At 51.1% G+C, this 15,935-nt stretch overlaps 1 protein-coding gene across 3 annotated transcripts; it reads left to right on the forward strand.

The window, feature by feature from the left end:
* Nucleotides 1-64: 64 nt before the first annotated feature.
* On the forward strand, nt 65-15,562 carry CLEC3B (C-type lectin domain family 3 member B). Of its 3 annotated transcripts, XM_082324526.1 has the most exons (8): nt 65-1,270; nt 1,353-1,538; nt 1,624-1,855; nt 2,400-2,692; nt 4,121-4,214; nt 6,927-7,232; nt 12,126-12,224; nt 13,572-15,562. In XM_082324526.1, exons 6-8 carry the CDS (start codon nt 7,127-7,129, stop codon nt 13,970-13,972), a joined length of 606 nt encoding a protein of 201 aa, XP_082180652.1. In that variant the 5' UTR covers nt 65-1,270; nt 1,353-1,538; nt 1,624-1,855; nt 2,400-2,692; nt 4,121-4,214; nt 6,927-7,126; the 3' UTR covers nt 13,973-15,562. The 3 variants fall into 3 exon arrangements, with proteins under 3 accessions (XP_082180652.1, XP_082180650.1, XP_082180651.1); XM_082324524.1 differs by lacking the exons at nt 65-1,270; nt 1,353-1,538; nt 1,624-1,855 and having other exon boundaries at nt 2,240-2,692; XM_082324525.1 differs by lacking the exons at nt 65-1,270; nt 1,353-1,538; nt 1,624-1,855; nt 4,121-4,214 and having other exon boundaries at nt 2,240-2,692; nt 6,924-7,232.
* The last annotated feature ends 373 nt before the right edge of the window (nt 15,563-15,935 follow it).

Consider the following 15,935-nt stretch of genomic DNA (forward strand, 5'->3'; position numbering starts at 1 on the left):
TGGGGAGGAGAGGGGAGCTTGCTCTGCCCTGGGGGCGGGGGTTGAGGCAACGGGGAGGAGAGGGGCTATGCCACCCGCAGTTGGGCTTTATGGAAACTTGCCTCAGCACAGCCTGTTGTAAAGACAAGTTAGTGGGAGCCAGAGCTCACTCATGGCTCCCGTGAGACTGGAGTGTGCAAGTCTCTTTTTGAGGGACTCGGCGCCTGGATTTGACATAGATAATATCTCATGGAGTTTCTGCATTTTCTCTGTAAATAGGAATTAACTGGGATTTACCACCTCCTGCTAGGACTGCCTCCAACTTTTCTTTTAAACTTCAGCAGATGCCACTGCCCTCTTCAGCAGAGGGATGTTCTCCAGCCCTGCTGTGGCACTGGTTTACTTTGCGTGTAGTAAGCAGCCACGGAGCCCCAGAGCAGGGGGAAGAAGTCAGCACACTTTGGTAAGACCTGCAAGGAGAGCGCGCCAGTCCTTACCCCAGAGCCTTGTTCCCTCCTTTCCTTTAACGCACTTGTGCAAAGCACAAGAGCAGACCTGCAGCTGGGACTGAAGCTCTTCTCGGTGCTGTTTTTCCTCCCTGCTCCCCAACCCCTCGTCTCCTAGTGCGCTCCTGCCCGTTTGCACTCCCTGCCGATGTGAGGGCAGGCATTTTGCTCTAAGGCAAAGTGTGGGTGCTCCTGTTAGCTGTGCCTGGCAGAGGCGGGTGTCACCTGCCTGCTCCCCACGGAGAGACTGCGATGCCTCGGTTTTTCCTTGGATCAGCTGCATTTCTAGCTATCCAGTAACAAAGACCTTTTTGCTGTTCCTGCAAGACAACGTTAGGATCTCAAATGTGCTGCTGTTAATGACTCCCTGGTGATGGTTTCAACCTCAGTTTCATCGACTGGAACACTTTTTAATAGGGCTGTGGTTATCTCACGAGCTCTATGAACATCTCTGTTGCTATCCTGTTCTCGAAATTAGGGTGGGATCAGCACCCTACCTGAGTTTTCATGTCACAGCATTTGTAGATCAGATTGGATCTCCCTGATTTAAACTGAAATCATAGTTACTGCAGCCCCTTAGCTAATACCTTGGTAGGGGAAAAAGGAAATGAAATCTCAGCTGCTTTCTGACATAGAGAGGCCCTCCTGCACCCAGCTGGCACGGCGGGGACCGCAGCCGAGCCGGTTGTGCTTGGGCACTGGAGGCAGTCGGAGCCACCAGCCTGCAGGCCCTCCCTTCCAGAGGAGCTCTCTCGCCACGCGTTCTCGCTGCGTTTTAGCAAACGGTAAGTTTTGGTGTTCCCAGGCTTGGAAACCTATGGGTTGAGAAGTCATGATTTAAGTCCTACTTCTTTCCTTTCCCCCCAGAGAGAGACCAACTTTGATCTGATGAGCCTTTTCAAGGGCGTGGATTGCTTTCTTCCTGCTGTCTGATCATGCAACCTTTTCTCTAAATTGAAAAAACCAAGAAATTCATAAGGCTGATGCTGAAATTCTCTTACGATCCCTAATTCAGCATCCACAGCCATATGAAAGTAAAGCAATCACTCAAAGGTGAGAACGACATGCAACAAGATCATAAGCTGGCAGAACTGCCGTCTGCCTGCCAGTCCTAAAATACTGACTTTAATTTCAACAGTGACTTCACTTGAGCTGATGCCGAGACAGTTGGTTTCGTGCAGCCTGCTCAGCAATCCTACACAATTAGGAATTTCTCCAGAGTTCTGGTGTTAGATTTAGACGCTTGACTACAGTTTTCCTTTGGCTGGTTGGACTTCGGGACATGGATGATGGGCAGAAAAGCGAAGCAGTGAAGGCAGCCAGATTTACCCCTAGCCCACGGGAGCTGCATGCGCCAAGGAGAAGGGAGGGTGAGTCCTTTGGTGCAGCTCCTTTTGGAAACAGGAGGATTTTGAGCAGCTGATAGTGCTTGAATGCAAGTTCTCCATGTTTGGGTCTGGTTTAAGGCCCGAGGATCTCCTTTAGCATGGATCCTTCTGTCCCATGACCCTTGGTGAACATGGGGTAGGGATGTGAGCTGTGCTTGCCATGGGATGGGATGGGAAGGCTCCCTCCTTAGGCTCAGAGCCAATTTCCTAAAGTTGGTGCTGGGGATAACGTTTTGGCAAAGTGCTGACTCCTTGGTTTTCCCCATCATTGTCCTTATGAATACCGCCCTTTCCTGAACTATTATCGCGTTTCTTCTCAATTGGTCTGAAAAACAATGATCCATAGATTTGAGTCTTTCCATTTCAACCTGTTCTGAAGTTGTTTATGCTGGTGGAAATTGGGAACGATGCCAGCGTGAGTTCGGGCAGCGGCTAATTAATATCAGAGATTTTCTTCTGTTAGCCCCACTTCCTTGCAGCATGTCTTTTACTGTCCAGCGCTGTTTCTCTCCTGTTCCTCTTTGAGGTTACTGCGGTGCCGCTGAGATGCGGATCCTCCCCCTGCAGAGTGGATTCGGTGAAGGCAGCAGAGGCACAAAACCCTGCCTGCTGCCCGAGCCGTGGGTCAAGCCACCGAGCTGCACGGCCCCACGCGTAAAGATGCTTTTGGGTCTCCCCTTTGCGTTCCTGCTGTCAGCGCCGGCGGGGGAGGTCAGAGCCTTCCCAGAAGAGGGGGGCTGAAGGCAAAGAGCAAGAATCGTTTGGCGTTGTGGTGGCCTGCCTTTGAACTGGCAACTTAGCCTTGAAAAGCCAGGACTGGTAATTGCCTATCTTGATAATAACCGTGTGAATGCTGTTATCTAGTCCGCCCTTCCACTTTCCAGCCATTGTGCGGTGGCGCTGCCTCATTTCTTGGCTTGGCCGTACCTGCTCATTTCCTAGGAGCCGAGTCAAAATAGCCTCTGATCTCGCTGCCCATTTCCTTGCCTAGCTGGGCACGAAATCACAGGTCTGCATCGTTGCCAGGAGCATCCAGCTTCCTTTCATGGGCTTATTCCAGCCACTGTTTTGCTAACTGAAGGCCTTCCAGATTCAGCATCGCAGCCAACTTACTGGGTTTCCCAAAGCCACGTAAACTTTTCTGACTGCTTCCCTGCGGCCCTGGGACAGTTTCTGTAAGCATACGTTTTTCTGCCCTCTTTTTTTCATCTCGCACCAGTTTCCTTACAGCTAACACGAGCTACTGTCTGTCTGACCAGGAGACCGAGCCTGAAACCAGGGAGTAAAATGATTTAATGGGAAGTAAAATCCATAATTGTACAGATTTAAAAAATCTTGGACAAAAACCTGGTTTCTTGGCATAATTACAGCCTTTCTTCTTCTCATAAACCCTTCCATGAATCAGCTGTTGCTCTCTTTCCCCCGGTGCTTGCTCCTGGATGGGCTGTGGGTGCCTGACGAGCCTCCCAGCTGTTGCTCCTCAGCTCTGACCTTTGCTGCTTCCCTTTCAGCCCCGAAGGGGAAGGGTTCGCGTTGGCCCAAACCTCGCCACCGTCTTCCAGTTCAATTAGTTCATCTAATAAAAAGGATTACCTCTACTCACCTCCCACGCCTCCCTTACATAAGAAGTGTGAATCATCAGGATCTCAAAAGCATATCTGCCCAAAGAGCCAACTTACAAGTGACCATTCGTAGTCCTGTGATTTAACTGGAGCCGCAGCCTCCGGCTTCAGCAGGAGCCAAGGCAGGGGGTTCCTCCAGCTCTTAGGTGGCCCTTCCCCGTAGCGTCCCTGTTCTGGACCTGTTCACTTCAGCTTGCTCCGGTCCGGTGGGTTCATGAGCTGTTACAGCATCAGGGATTTATTTTTTCACCCTATGTGAGGCAGAATTGCAGCAAAGCCCCTTGCGAATAGGAGTTACAGCCAGAGACAGGCTTTTTAAGTCTACTTTTCATTTCTCTCTTTTTCAAGAAAAATTATGGTGGCATCCAGCACAGGACCTGCTGGCCGGTGCAGGGAGAGGCCCCCTTGGTTGCAGACCTTCAGCACGGGGACCTTCACGCTCAGAGAGGGGCTAACCATAAGCTGCCCTGCCCTTCTTGTTTCAGCTGGGGAGTTGGAGAAATGCAATGCTCCAGCAGGTCCCAGCCACCCAGAAACCCGTGGTTAGGGATCACCATCAGACTCCACATCAGAGCCATCTGTTTCACGCGCAGCAGCAAAGGGAGCATTTCGTTTTTTTCCCCAGCGTGGCAGGACATGAATCAAAGCAAAGGCAGGCGACCAAATCAGGAGCCAAGGAAAACTGGGAGGTGCTGAATTACCAGAAGTGCTTTGGACAGGTCAGTGCTACTCAAGTGCCAAGAGAAGGGAACATACACGTGTATGTAGGTGTTACATCTCTTGGGCTCCATCCCATTTTGGGATAGTCCAGGCAGGAGAATGGTAAATCCCAAAAATATATGTTCTCTGGCTTAAATCAGAGTGGGGCTGTGTGTGTGGTAAAGGCGGGGGGGGGGAAATCAAACCCGTTCTTCCTTGACTTCACAAGTTTGGACTGCAAGGGAGCTCTATTCAGGTAGCATATAAGGACAGGGTTTTCCTTACTCAGCCAAAGTGCGAGGCAGGGTAACACAGCTATGGCCAAAGTAAATCAGCGGCAGCTCTTTTTCCAGCCACACCCCTGTTTATCTCAGACCTTTTATGCTCCTACGACTCCAGTGGTTCACATTGTGCTGGGTGGCATCTTGCCTTAATTTTTCAGAAAAGATTTAAGGTTAATGGCTGATGCCCAGCGTGCTTTGTTCTTCAAAATGCCTGTCCATCCTCTCCTCTCTCTACATGAATTTCCTCCACTTGCTCAAAGGTTCCTGCGCCTCCTGCAGGAAAGACTCACCTGCTTGTGCTGCAGCCGCCAAACAACCCCAGCACCCAAAAAATGAGGCAGTGGTCTTGGTTCAGGCTGCGGGAGCAGCTCTTGGAGCAGCTGGGCTGTGCTGAAGTCAGGCCGGGACCCTGTGAGGGGGACTTGGGGAAAATGGCTTTTTGTGGGACCTGTTTTCCCCATTCCAAGTCCAGCTCATCATGTTACAGCTCTGGGGTATTTTGAAGCCTGAATGTTCCCAAAACTGAGTGAAGACCCAAATTTCTAAGCATTTTTGGCTGCCTAACTATGCGGGTGGCCCCAGGGAAGACCCCCAAAGTACTCAGCCTGACTCCAGGGTGGTGGGTGAGAAGCACCAACCAGCTTTTCAGAGCCTCCGTGCCTCGTGAAGCCTCTCAGTGCTTTGACAGGCCTGGCCATGAGATACTTTGGATTATCAACCCTGGCACGTGTAACGTTTCTTAAGTGCAAAGAGCACCTGTCGATTTTGACTCTCAAAGGCGTGAGTACTGCCAGAGGAGGAAGGGAAGCAGTCCAGTGCCAGGCAGGTGCAATGCACTTGGTATGGTGATGGAGCAGCCTTCCTCTTGGTGGGATGTCTGCAGTAGCAGGTCGAACATCTTCCCACCTTGCTTCATCCATGCTTTTGCCCAGGCCTGCTGAAACACAGTCCCTTTTCAGATCACTTTCTGGACAAAGGTGTAGAGGCTGAGATCTCCCCTTCCCGCTGCCCGGTGGGGTGAGGCAGAGCCGAAACACCTCCAGCTCCCAGCCAGGGCAATGGAAAGGGTTAAAGAGCAACACAATGAGCAGCCCTCCGATTTGGTTAAAACTTCTGGAGCTGTTGTTTGGTTTCCTATCCTACAGAACCAAAAGCAGCTTTGGAAAACAAAACACACATGAAGCCACTGTGTGGTCTGGTGGTGGGGACACGTTGCTCCCCTGGATGGTGCCACCCAGGCACCTCCGAGATCTCAGTGCGATGCTGCTGCCAGGCAGCCCCATGGCACTGGCCACCCCTGTCCTTGAAAAATTGCCATAGGGGTAGGGGACAGCATGGCCAACATAGCTGTCCTCACCGCTGAGCGTGGGACTGGCTGTGATGAGAGTGATTTATGCTGGAACTGCCCCAGAACCGGCAATTCGAGGCCAGGGCTGGGAGCCACGCTCCATCCCCAGCCATCGGTGCAAGGAAAAGGGGGGCAAACATCAGGTCGTCCCCTGCTGCCCCCCAGGCAGGTTCCACGGCTGAAGGGGGTGCCACCAAGCCACCCCGCATGGGCACGGGCTGAAGCCTTATCCTGCAATGTAAATTTGGGAGCTGGGTGAGAGCAAAGACACAGCTGCACACACCACAGGGCTGCTGTACACAGCACCCCCCTTTTGGGGGGGGGTATCACAAAGATAGAAGTCCAAACCTATTGCATTGGAAGCTGCCCACGAATTGTGGCTGCCTAAGGGCAAACAAGAAATTACCGCCAGGGCAGAGGGGAGAAAGCGACTGGCTCTCATGGGATGGCTCTGCCCGCAGCAGGCAGGGCTGCCTGGCACCTGCCTCCCATCCCCACACAGGGGGTCACCCCCCAGAGGGGACCCCACACAGAGCTGGGAAGAGGTGGCATGAAGTGCTAGTCTCATCTGTCATGGAGAGGCAATGATGGCAGGACGACCCTGCCGAGGCCACGGTGGAGCTGGGTTTTTGAGGTGTAGCAGCTGTCCTCCACTTTGAGCAAGGACTAATGTAGAAAAGAAAGCCCTCTGCCCCCGCTGAGGCTGCACTTGGGCTGGGGGATTGCAGCAGCCCCTTGCAGTGGGGATGAACTAGAAATCTCCATGCAGGGCCTTGCATCGTGCCGTGGTGGGGGCCGGGGTGCTCAGGCCCCCCACATGCTCCCTCCACCGCTGCCGGTGCTCGCAGCATCCCTCGCAGGCAGCCCCGCAGAGGGGCCGCCCGGGCAGGCTGGCCCCCCTCTATTCCCTCTGCCGCCCAGGCTCCGGTTCACACCTCACATCGTTGTTGCCATCGCTGACACAGGAGATCAAACCCGTGGCATTTTGCTAAAATCCATAGGAAACCATTCCACAGCCTTTCCTTATGTTTAGCTTAGCAGACTTTCAGTAGATTCATTCCCTTCTCTTTTTTTTTTTTTTTTAAAACAAAAACAAGCAGCGTGCTAAGAAATGCAAACCCGCTGGGATGTTTTCAGCCTTGGCCGGAGCAGCCCGAGCCCCCCCGGGGCCGGGAGGCTGCCTCTGGCCGGGGCTCAGCGGGCGGCTTTCTGGGACAGCCATTTCTGATCCAAGCCGGTGTTAAGCCGGCTGTCTGAGGACAAACCGGAGCCGCTCCACCTCCGCTCGGCACCGGACGGCATGGCGCTCTGGGGAGCCTGCCTGCTCCTCTGCCTCCTCTCCCTCGCCCAGGTCTCCGGCCAGCAAACCACCAAAATCCGGCAAAAGCCAGTGGCTTCCAAGAAAGGTAAGGAGCGGCGGCATCTTCCCAGCAAGGAAACTTGGCGGGGCTTGGGGGGGATGCAGTCACCCCGGTGATTTGAGCATTTAACAGTGTTTTAATGAAACTTTTTTAAAAGAATCTAAAAACCTAATAAAAGTCTGTTTTTTTCCTCCCTGTAGAAATAATTGCATAGCCCTTCTGTAAAATAGCAATGAAACTGAAAAGTTTTTGGTGGGTTCCCACCATGAATACATTTGATGGGACAGCTTGGTCTGGACTTCAGAGGGCAGCATATTTTCCATGTTATCTCTAAGGTTCACCCCAAACTTTCCCTCTACTAAAATGTCCCTTTCTATGACCCCTACCCCTCCTCATTCATTTTTCAGAAGCACGTAAGTGGCAGATGACAGACTGCTGTTGTAGATTTGGAGACAAGAGTAGGCAGATAATATATAATCCATTAAATATCAACATGGATCTTTATTTTAAAACACTTGCCCTAGGTGTCTGTCAAGCCGTACACGAGCTCCGACTACTCAGGCTTACCAGAGGGCAATGCACACAAAAAGATGCCTAAGTTTTCTTTTCCTTAATGTATTTTTTTTCCTTTTCGTCTCTTTTTTTGCTACCGCCCCATCCTTTCTCCCTCGGACTCCATGCACGTTAATTGTAGGAGAAGGCAGGTAAGGAAGGGGCTGGCGTTGCAGCCCAGCGGCGTGTGAGCCCGCCTGCCTGCCTGCCGTGTCCGGCTGCAGTCGCCTGGGCTTGGAACCGCTTCTGGCGGGCGCTCGACTGCTTGGAACAAAGTGGGGAGCGAGGAAGAAGCATCCCAGGAATTCGTTTGGCCGGGCTGCTCTCTATGCTCGCCCAGTGGCTGTTTCCATCTGATCCCATCCTTGAGAAATTTTTCCTTTTTCTCCCATTCGATCTTTCTATGAAATCACTGCATAGCTGCGTGTGCCGCGTCTGTGGCTGTTTTCTAGAGCAAAAATACCTCCTTGGGCTGGTATAGGGTACGTACGCGCATTGCACTTACTGGATGTATCAGGAGGGAGAAATGATTTTCTTAGAGAAATTTTGTTTTTCTCTCTGTGTCGCTGGAACTGCTGTTTGTAACCCATCGGTGACAAGCAGGTGAGAGAAAAATCAGGTGGTGGAAGAAAAGTCAGGTGGTGGGAGAAAAATCACCTTTTTGACAGGAAAGTTGGGCTCCAATTTAAACACATTTTTCAGAGGGGAGGAGGCAATATTTTTTTTTCTGAAAATCAAGCTATCTGAAACAGCTGGTGGTAATTTTTCCTGAGAGCTTCGGGGTTTCTTTTCAAAGCAGAGGTCAAGTTTTCTCTGGGGAAAAGAAAAAAAAAAAAAAACAAACAAACCAAACTTGGCATTTTTTGGCCGGCTGCATCCAGCCCCACGGTGGGTCAGCTGCCCTGCCTTTACTGGAAACTTCCAGCATTTCTTGGTTATCTTTTTTCTGATTTTTACCAACACCAGGGGATGGGGAAAGAGGGAGGAAAGCACTAAAAATCCCCTATGAGGCTCTTCTTTGCCTGCAGCCCCTCACTGCGTCCAAGCCTGCCTGCCCACTCGCCGCAGGGGCTGGGGCTCAGCCCCTCCTGCCCTGAGTGAGGGCAGGATGGCCCCATCCCATCCCCATCCCATCCCAGGCCCCCCGCACCCCGCCGTCCTGGCTCACCCCCTGCCCTTTGCCGGGGAGGGTCGGGCAGGATGAAGCCGCTGGAGGGTTGGGGTGTTTGGCGGGATTTATTTTTTTTTCAATCTGCACAGACAAACCACGAATGTTAGAAAAGAAAATGATGATTCGAGCCAAGCTTTTTCTCTTTTTCTCCCCTTTTATTTGTTTTTTTATTGTTTGGTTTGGTTTTTCTTCTTCTTTTGTGTAATTATTGCTTACATTTGGATCTGCTTCAGAACAAAAATGGTGCTGTTTCAACATGAAAAAGCTAAACCATAACATTTAGAAAATGCTGAGATAGCACATTCACTTTGCCTGCTGTTGGGTTTTTTTCCCCCCTCAAATTGCTCCCCAGTGTTTTTTCCAGATGCAGCGGTTCAGCAAACTCTCTCCAAAGCCCGATGTCTTGGGGGGCAGATGGGATTTGCCCTCCTCCGGCAGCCGCGGGGGTCTCACCCCAAAGGGTGCCCAGGGGAGGCGGGAGCCACGGCAGACGATGGCACCCCTGCCCAGAGGACGATGGCACCGCTGCTCAGGGGTCCAGGCTGGGGACCCGCCAGCCCTGGGTGGGGCTCCCCTTGGCCACAGTCGCGACGGGGTGACAGGGCCATGGGAGGGAGCATCTTTGCATTGCTCTCATGTATTTTTAAGGTAATTGGAGCCGGCCATTGGAGTCCAGATGCTTAAATGAGCGGGTAGGGGCTGATGTGGGCACCGCTGAGGAGGCTGCCCAAAATTCCCATGTAATCTTGGAGTCTGGGTGCTCTTCCCAGAAGATGCCTGTCAACATTTACACTGATACAAACCCAGTGCGGGTGCGTTCGGTCCCCTCCTCTGATCCAGGGACAGACTGCAATATGGGAGCGCCTTTTCCAGCTGGGACGTTCAGGGAAATGCCTGGTGTCAGAAGAAATACCGATGGCCAGGGAGGTTTGATGACAGACATGGCAAACCAGAGTGATGCTCGCTCTGCCGGGGGACAGAAACCTGTTTGGATAGGAACAAACGAAATGATGCCTGCCCAGACAAAGCTAAGCAGCCTAGATATAGATCCAAATTTCATATAGGGATAGTTAAATAATCAAAATGAAGTACAGAGGGATTTGGTTGTTATTCAGCATATAATTAGAATAAAGAAAAATGGGCAAGAGCTCCCATTTGCAGCATCAAATACATTATTGGCCAGGTTTTCAAACCAACAGGCTGCTGCGACCCACATCCTTCTGTGAGTCTCCTTTTCATCTCTGCCCGCGCTTAATCCTGCTGCTCGCAGTCAGCCGCACAAGGACCTGCTCCAGCTCCCATGGGCAGCACTGGAAGCCCCCACGCTGGCTTCAGTCACAGCAAACCCAAGCTGTAATAGCCTTGGTCGTGGGCTTCAGGAGGTGAGCCTTGAGGAAATAATAACAGCGCAGAGACAAAAACCTCTGGCAACAGAGTAGAAAACTCAATGTTTGTTGACATAGCCATGGTACTTGCTTTGTAGCTGAAGTGCAAATTAACCACTCCTCGTTCTCCCTGCGATGTCCCAGGGAACGCGCTGCTGCAGGAACATCTTGTGGCCCAAGGCTTGGAAACTAGGTGGTGAAAAGGGACGGGGCGCTTTTGGGTAGTTATCAAGATGTGTCCACCTTGGGTGATGGGCACCCTCTAGATGGGAACCCACCAGCAAACCCGGCTGCAACAATGTAAGGAGCTGCCCCAGCAAGACTCATTAACAGTGTCCTGCCATGGCCCTTGGATGTTACTTAAACCTAAGGGACATTTGTTCTGCTCTGAGAGGCTTGCATGGGAAAAAAAAAAAAAAGGCATTAATTAGCTGTTTCCCACAAAGTGTTTTCATCAAAGGCACCAAAATAATAACTAGTGCCTCGGTGTTAAGTGTACCCATTAAAGTTAATTGAGCAATGAGTAAAGCAGCTTAATGCCCTCTTCCTGATGTGGCTGGCTTTTCATATTCATGACACTGTGTAATCTTTGGGCTGGTGGTTTTGGTCTGCATCCAAGCTGCTTCCCCACTTACCTGGTTTGGTGCCTCGGCTCCCCATCTCCTTGACCCTGGAGAAAGCCCATCCTATTGCGTTCGTGGGCAAATTGTCCCCTTTCCTTTCACCCCATGAGGACTACCAGATGCTTACACCAGGCGAAGTAAAGCAACAGGAGCAGCAGAGATATCTCAATGAATACAAACACCTCGATGTCCGATCTCCTACCACCTCCAAGGCACAATGGTCCTTTTGCTCCTAGACAGGACAAAGCCAAGTACCAATTAATGGTTAGAGCTGCTGCAGAGGTGACACACCTAGCAAGATGTAGGCTTTAGTGGCTGCAACCAACACCCTGGCCAAGGAGGCGTCTTCTCATGGCAGGAGAGCAGCTCTGGCCAGTTTTTGGGTACCTGCACCGGGGATGCTGAAGGCAGAGGCAGGGCAGAGGCAGCTGTGATGGCCTGAGGGGTGGCGTTGTTGGTGGGCCGAAGGCTGGGTGGCCGATGGTGCAGGGGCAGATCTAGTGGAGGTACCGCAGCCCTTCCAGCCCCTTCCTGCTGAGCGTCAGCCTGGCGAGCAAAGCTCGCTCCTGTCAATGCACCCGCGAGAGCAGACTAATGTGGGGGCACAGCAGGGACTGCAAGCAGAGAAAATCATGCATTAGGGTGTTTAAGGAAAGCCAGGAGGGTGTGCTGTGAATACAGAGCGAGAGGGCATGTTTTTGAGGAATTTAAAAAAAAAAAAACAATCCTATTCAGCAGCAGCTTTAAGTTCCCCACAAAACACTTGTGCAGCAGGACTCCTGCTCAGGAAAGGTGGCATCATATGGTGCCCTCCTGCATTTTGGGAGCTGGACCCCAGTGCAGCACCACCCCAGGTGCTGCCCCTACATAGGGGCTCCAGAGACGAGCCTGCACCTCGTGATGCTCATGCGTGCGAACCCCACCCCAGCACTGCAGCAGCAGCCTAAGGGGAGACCCCACTGCCCCACGGGGTGCAAAGCCCTGAAACCCCAACTGGGAAAACTGGGTTGCTGGTGGAACCAGGCTAGCGAGCGAACGCTCACTGTGATGGATGTGCAAGGGGAACAGGCGTTGACTTTGCAGATCCCTTTTGTTTGTCTTTCTCTGAGGGCAGAGAACTGGGGAGTTTTGATGATAAGAACAGCTTCAGCTGCCTCCCCGGGGGATGTGGCCAATGTTTATGCTCCTTCCTCGGTTTCTCCAACAGATGGTGTGACCCTCAAAATGATTGAAGACCTGAAGGACATGATTGACAACATCTCTCAGGAGGTCGCTCTACTGAAGGAAAAGCAAGCACTCCAGACAGGTAAAGGACTTGCTAAAGAAGGCATGGCTTTTGCTTTGAGAGAGGAACTGGCTTTGAGAGAGGAGGTGCTTATAAAGCAGCTACAATTGCTCCACACGCTTTAACAAGAGATGCCCAAGCGCCCTGAGACAAGGAGTCCATCACAGGGAGAGAGGCTGGGGGATCAAAGCAAAGTGTGGGCTCGCTGCAATTCCTTCAGGCAGATGAAGCTCCTCAAGCAGTTAATGACATGAGTTGTGCAGCATATGGCCCCCCTCTTTATGTGCTAGATCTTCCCATTTGTAAAGCTGTGGATATTTCTATGACACTCAGCCAGATGTTCATTTTCCTTTTATGAATCAGAGGGATTGGTAATGGATTATGCTGTACTTCAGTCAAATGTAGCTTACTCTTTTGTCTGAACCCCAGTGAAATGGTGACCTGGTCTCATACATATCGTGGTATTGCCCAGGGAACCTCATGGAGGTCCGTCCCACCGTGCTTCATTGAACACATATAGAGGACAGTCCTAAAATGTCCATCTTCCAGCCATGCTCCACGCTTATTCTGTGCAAACTCCACTGACATCAACAGGAGAAGGATTTGCAGAATACGAAACAGAAATGAGATGAAAATGCAAGTTAAGGAGAATTTTCTCCTTAAAAGAAAAGGAACACAAGCAAAATCAAGGCTTTAGTTCCAAGCTCACATTCATTAGTTTGGATATTAATGTGTGGCTCTGATTAGTTATTGTTTGGCTACGGTACCCTGCACTCTCAGGGTTTAGAGCTTAAAAAAAAAAATAAAATAAATTGCTATTCTTAACAATAAAATCAGAGGCAAGTAGAAATTTCCTCTGAAGACCTCAAGCTATGCAAGCACAACACTTCTGATCAAAGCCTATTAAAAAAGACATTTTTCTCAGGCTTGCATAATTAAGGTGATTGATTGAATTGAAATTGCAAACTTTTTTCTAAAACACACCCGGCAGCGCCCATCACAAACCTTACCTCCCACAAACACATCAGAGAAAGCGTAGCAGCAGGTGGGGAAGAGCGAGGCCGGGGGAAGGGGTAGGAGGACGACGCTGTGCCTCTGCTCCGGCAGCAGCAGTGCCCAGGAGGGTGACAGGGGCACCCCGAGGTCCATTTTTCCCAATGGTTTGCAGACAGGGAGGGCACGTCCCCACAGCCATGCCCTGCATAGGAGGGAGAGGGCCCCTGGGACTGCCGAGAGTCGCTACACAGCCTAAGAAATGAAGTTTGTAGTTTGGCCGCTGCATTTGCTGCCGCTGCCTCTTCCTGGGCGCTGTTTTTAAAACCAATTCCCTTTCTGTCTTTTTGTTCTGTTCATGTGGTAACCTCTCAGTTTGCCTGAAAGGCACCAAAATTCACCTAAAATGCTTTCTTGCATTTTCGGAGACCAAGACGTACCACGAGGCCAGCGAAAACTGCATCTCGCAGGGCGGCACGCTCAGCACCCCCCAGAGCGGGGAGGAGAACGATGCCCTCTACGACTACATGCGCAAGAGCATCGGCTCCGAGGCGGAGATCTGGCTGGGCCTCAACGACATGGCGGCGGAGGGCAAGTGGGTCGACATGACGGGCGGCCCCATCCGCTACAAGAACTGGGAGACTGAAATCACCACCCAGCCCGACGGCGGCAAGCTGGAAAACTGCGCGGCCTTGTCAGGGGCTGCCGTCGGCAAGTGGTTTGACAAGAGGTGCAGAGAGCAGCTGCCCTACGTCTGCCAGTTCATGATCGTGTAGCGGAGGGGGCTCCCCCCTGCCCACCCGCAACCCGGGTCTTCCCCCTTTGGCAGCAGGATTATAAAGCTATAGGTATGTGTACGTGTACATGTACGTATGCACGCACATGTTCAAGTAGAGTCACTCCTTGCAAAGAAAGTCGTCACGGCTCGGTATCGGATTAGAGAGCATTAGAGCATTTCATTTGGCCACATCCAGCCCTGTTAGCAGCTGCATTGTTCTTACTAAGCCATGATTTATAGATATATTTTTTTACACAGGGAATTTATTAGGACAGCTCGGTTGTTTCAGCAAAGAACCAGTGCAGCAGTCCAGCCTTGCAAACAGCTGCCTCGGCTGCCCGGGGCTGTCGCTCTGCAGTGTCCTTTCCCATCTTGCTGAGCTTCGTTGGGACACCAGCAAAGCTAGCTCCTGCTTTCTTCTCCTGTTTTGCTTCCCCTTAAGCCCTGGCAGCGAGGCACAGGGGATTGAGCTCCTTGTCCCTCACAGCGCCCCAATTCAGGCTGCTGGGACCGAGGTCCTGTCTCAACGAGCAGAGGGAGTTACCTCTGCTTTGCATTGAGAGATACAGTTGGGCTTATTGGCTGAGTACCAGCTGCTCAACGGGTTGTCCGACTCATCCAGCTATGTGCGTGAGTGAATTCGCAAGTAACAGGCATGGGTTGACTTACTGAGGAGGGCATCCTTTCCAGAAGCATGCCCCATTTTGTTGGTCCTTCTCCCATCAGTCGGAAGCTAATGTTTCACTGATTTCAGTGGGAGAGCTAGACCCACTGCCAGATCTTTTAAAAAATCCTGTCAGAAACTTTATTTATTCTCCAGCATCAGAGGAAGCAGTGATGACTTACAGCATAGTCAGTCAAATATATTCTTGGAAAGAGAAAACGAAAGTATTAGGAAAATAACAGAAATGTAATGCTATTAGGTAATACGCTGCCATATAAAAACCAACTGTCTATTGAAAATGAACCCCAGGACATCTCACTTTAGCAGCTTTAGGAATCACCTGACCTATTTTAGTGATGGAAACCCAGCTGAAATAATACTCCAGTCTTTGCTGGTCCAGGCACAGTCCTCAGCAGACACAAATCTGTTCGTGCCAATAAAGTCATGCCCAGCTGAAGGTCTGGCCTCAGTAATTTTTTGCTGAGAAAAGTGTTAAAGAAAAAAAATAAATTTAAATAAACAGCAATGATGGGAAAGAAGCGCAGGTCACCCCAACAGCTTAATGAAGCTTTGCCGATGCTGATTTGCTGGCTGTTGGCTGAAAGGTATCAGCAGTTCTTTGCAGCTCCATGCTTGGCAATAAAACCCCTCCAGTTTGGGTCACGTCCCCTGCGCTGCCGGGTTGGGGGTGTGAAGACATGATGCTCTTGGGGAGCCTACAGGAGAGGTATTTCAATTTGCTGCTTTGTTTAAAAATGGCACGGTGGTGGGTATTTCAAGACGTCAAGTGGGAGAGCCAAGCTGGAGGGATTGAAACACACACACACAAATGCAAAGTGCACACTTCCGAGGCTGTCACTATTGCCAAACTCTCCGCTGTTCAAATGACTATAAAATAAAAATATATATAGCTTGCTGAAGGAATGGAGTTGGCGTCAATGTGATTGGAGTGCTTTCTTCTTCTTGCATTTCTCTTCAGAGCAGCTCCAGGGACCTGTCAGAGGGTCGGAGATATCAAAGGCAGAGGGGAAAAGCATAAAGTGAGAGCCTCCTGCCCTGGGATATGGTTTATAGGATTTCCACCCCCTCTTCTTATCATCCCATTCACATGCCACACGTGGGATACAGGCAGGGAATCCTTTTATAGGCAAATAAGATTTCCTTCCTCCTTTCCTCTTGCTGCTGGGAAATGTCACTCCAAAACACAAGCCAACCCAGAAGAAAGGTCCTTCCTTCACCCCTGTTTGGCAGCGGTAGCGGTGCCGGGGGAGGTGGCACCTCAGGTCCCAGTGTGGAG

The sequence above is a fragment of the Platalea leucorodia genome, assembly GCF_965183815.1.
Source record: "Platalea leucorodia genome assembly, chromosome: 1".
NCBI classification, from domain to species: Eukaryota; Metazoa; Chordata; class Aves; order Pelecaniformes; family Threskiornithidae; genus Platalea; species Platalea leucorodia.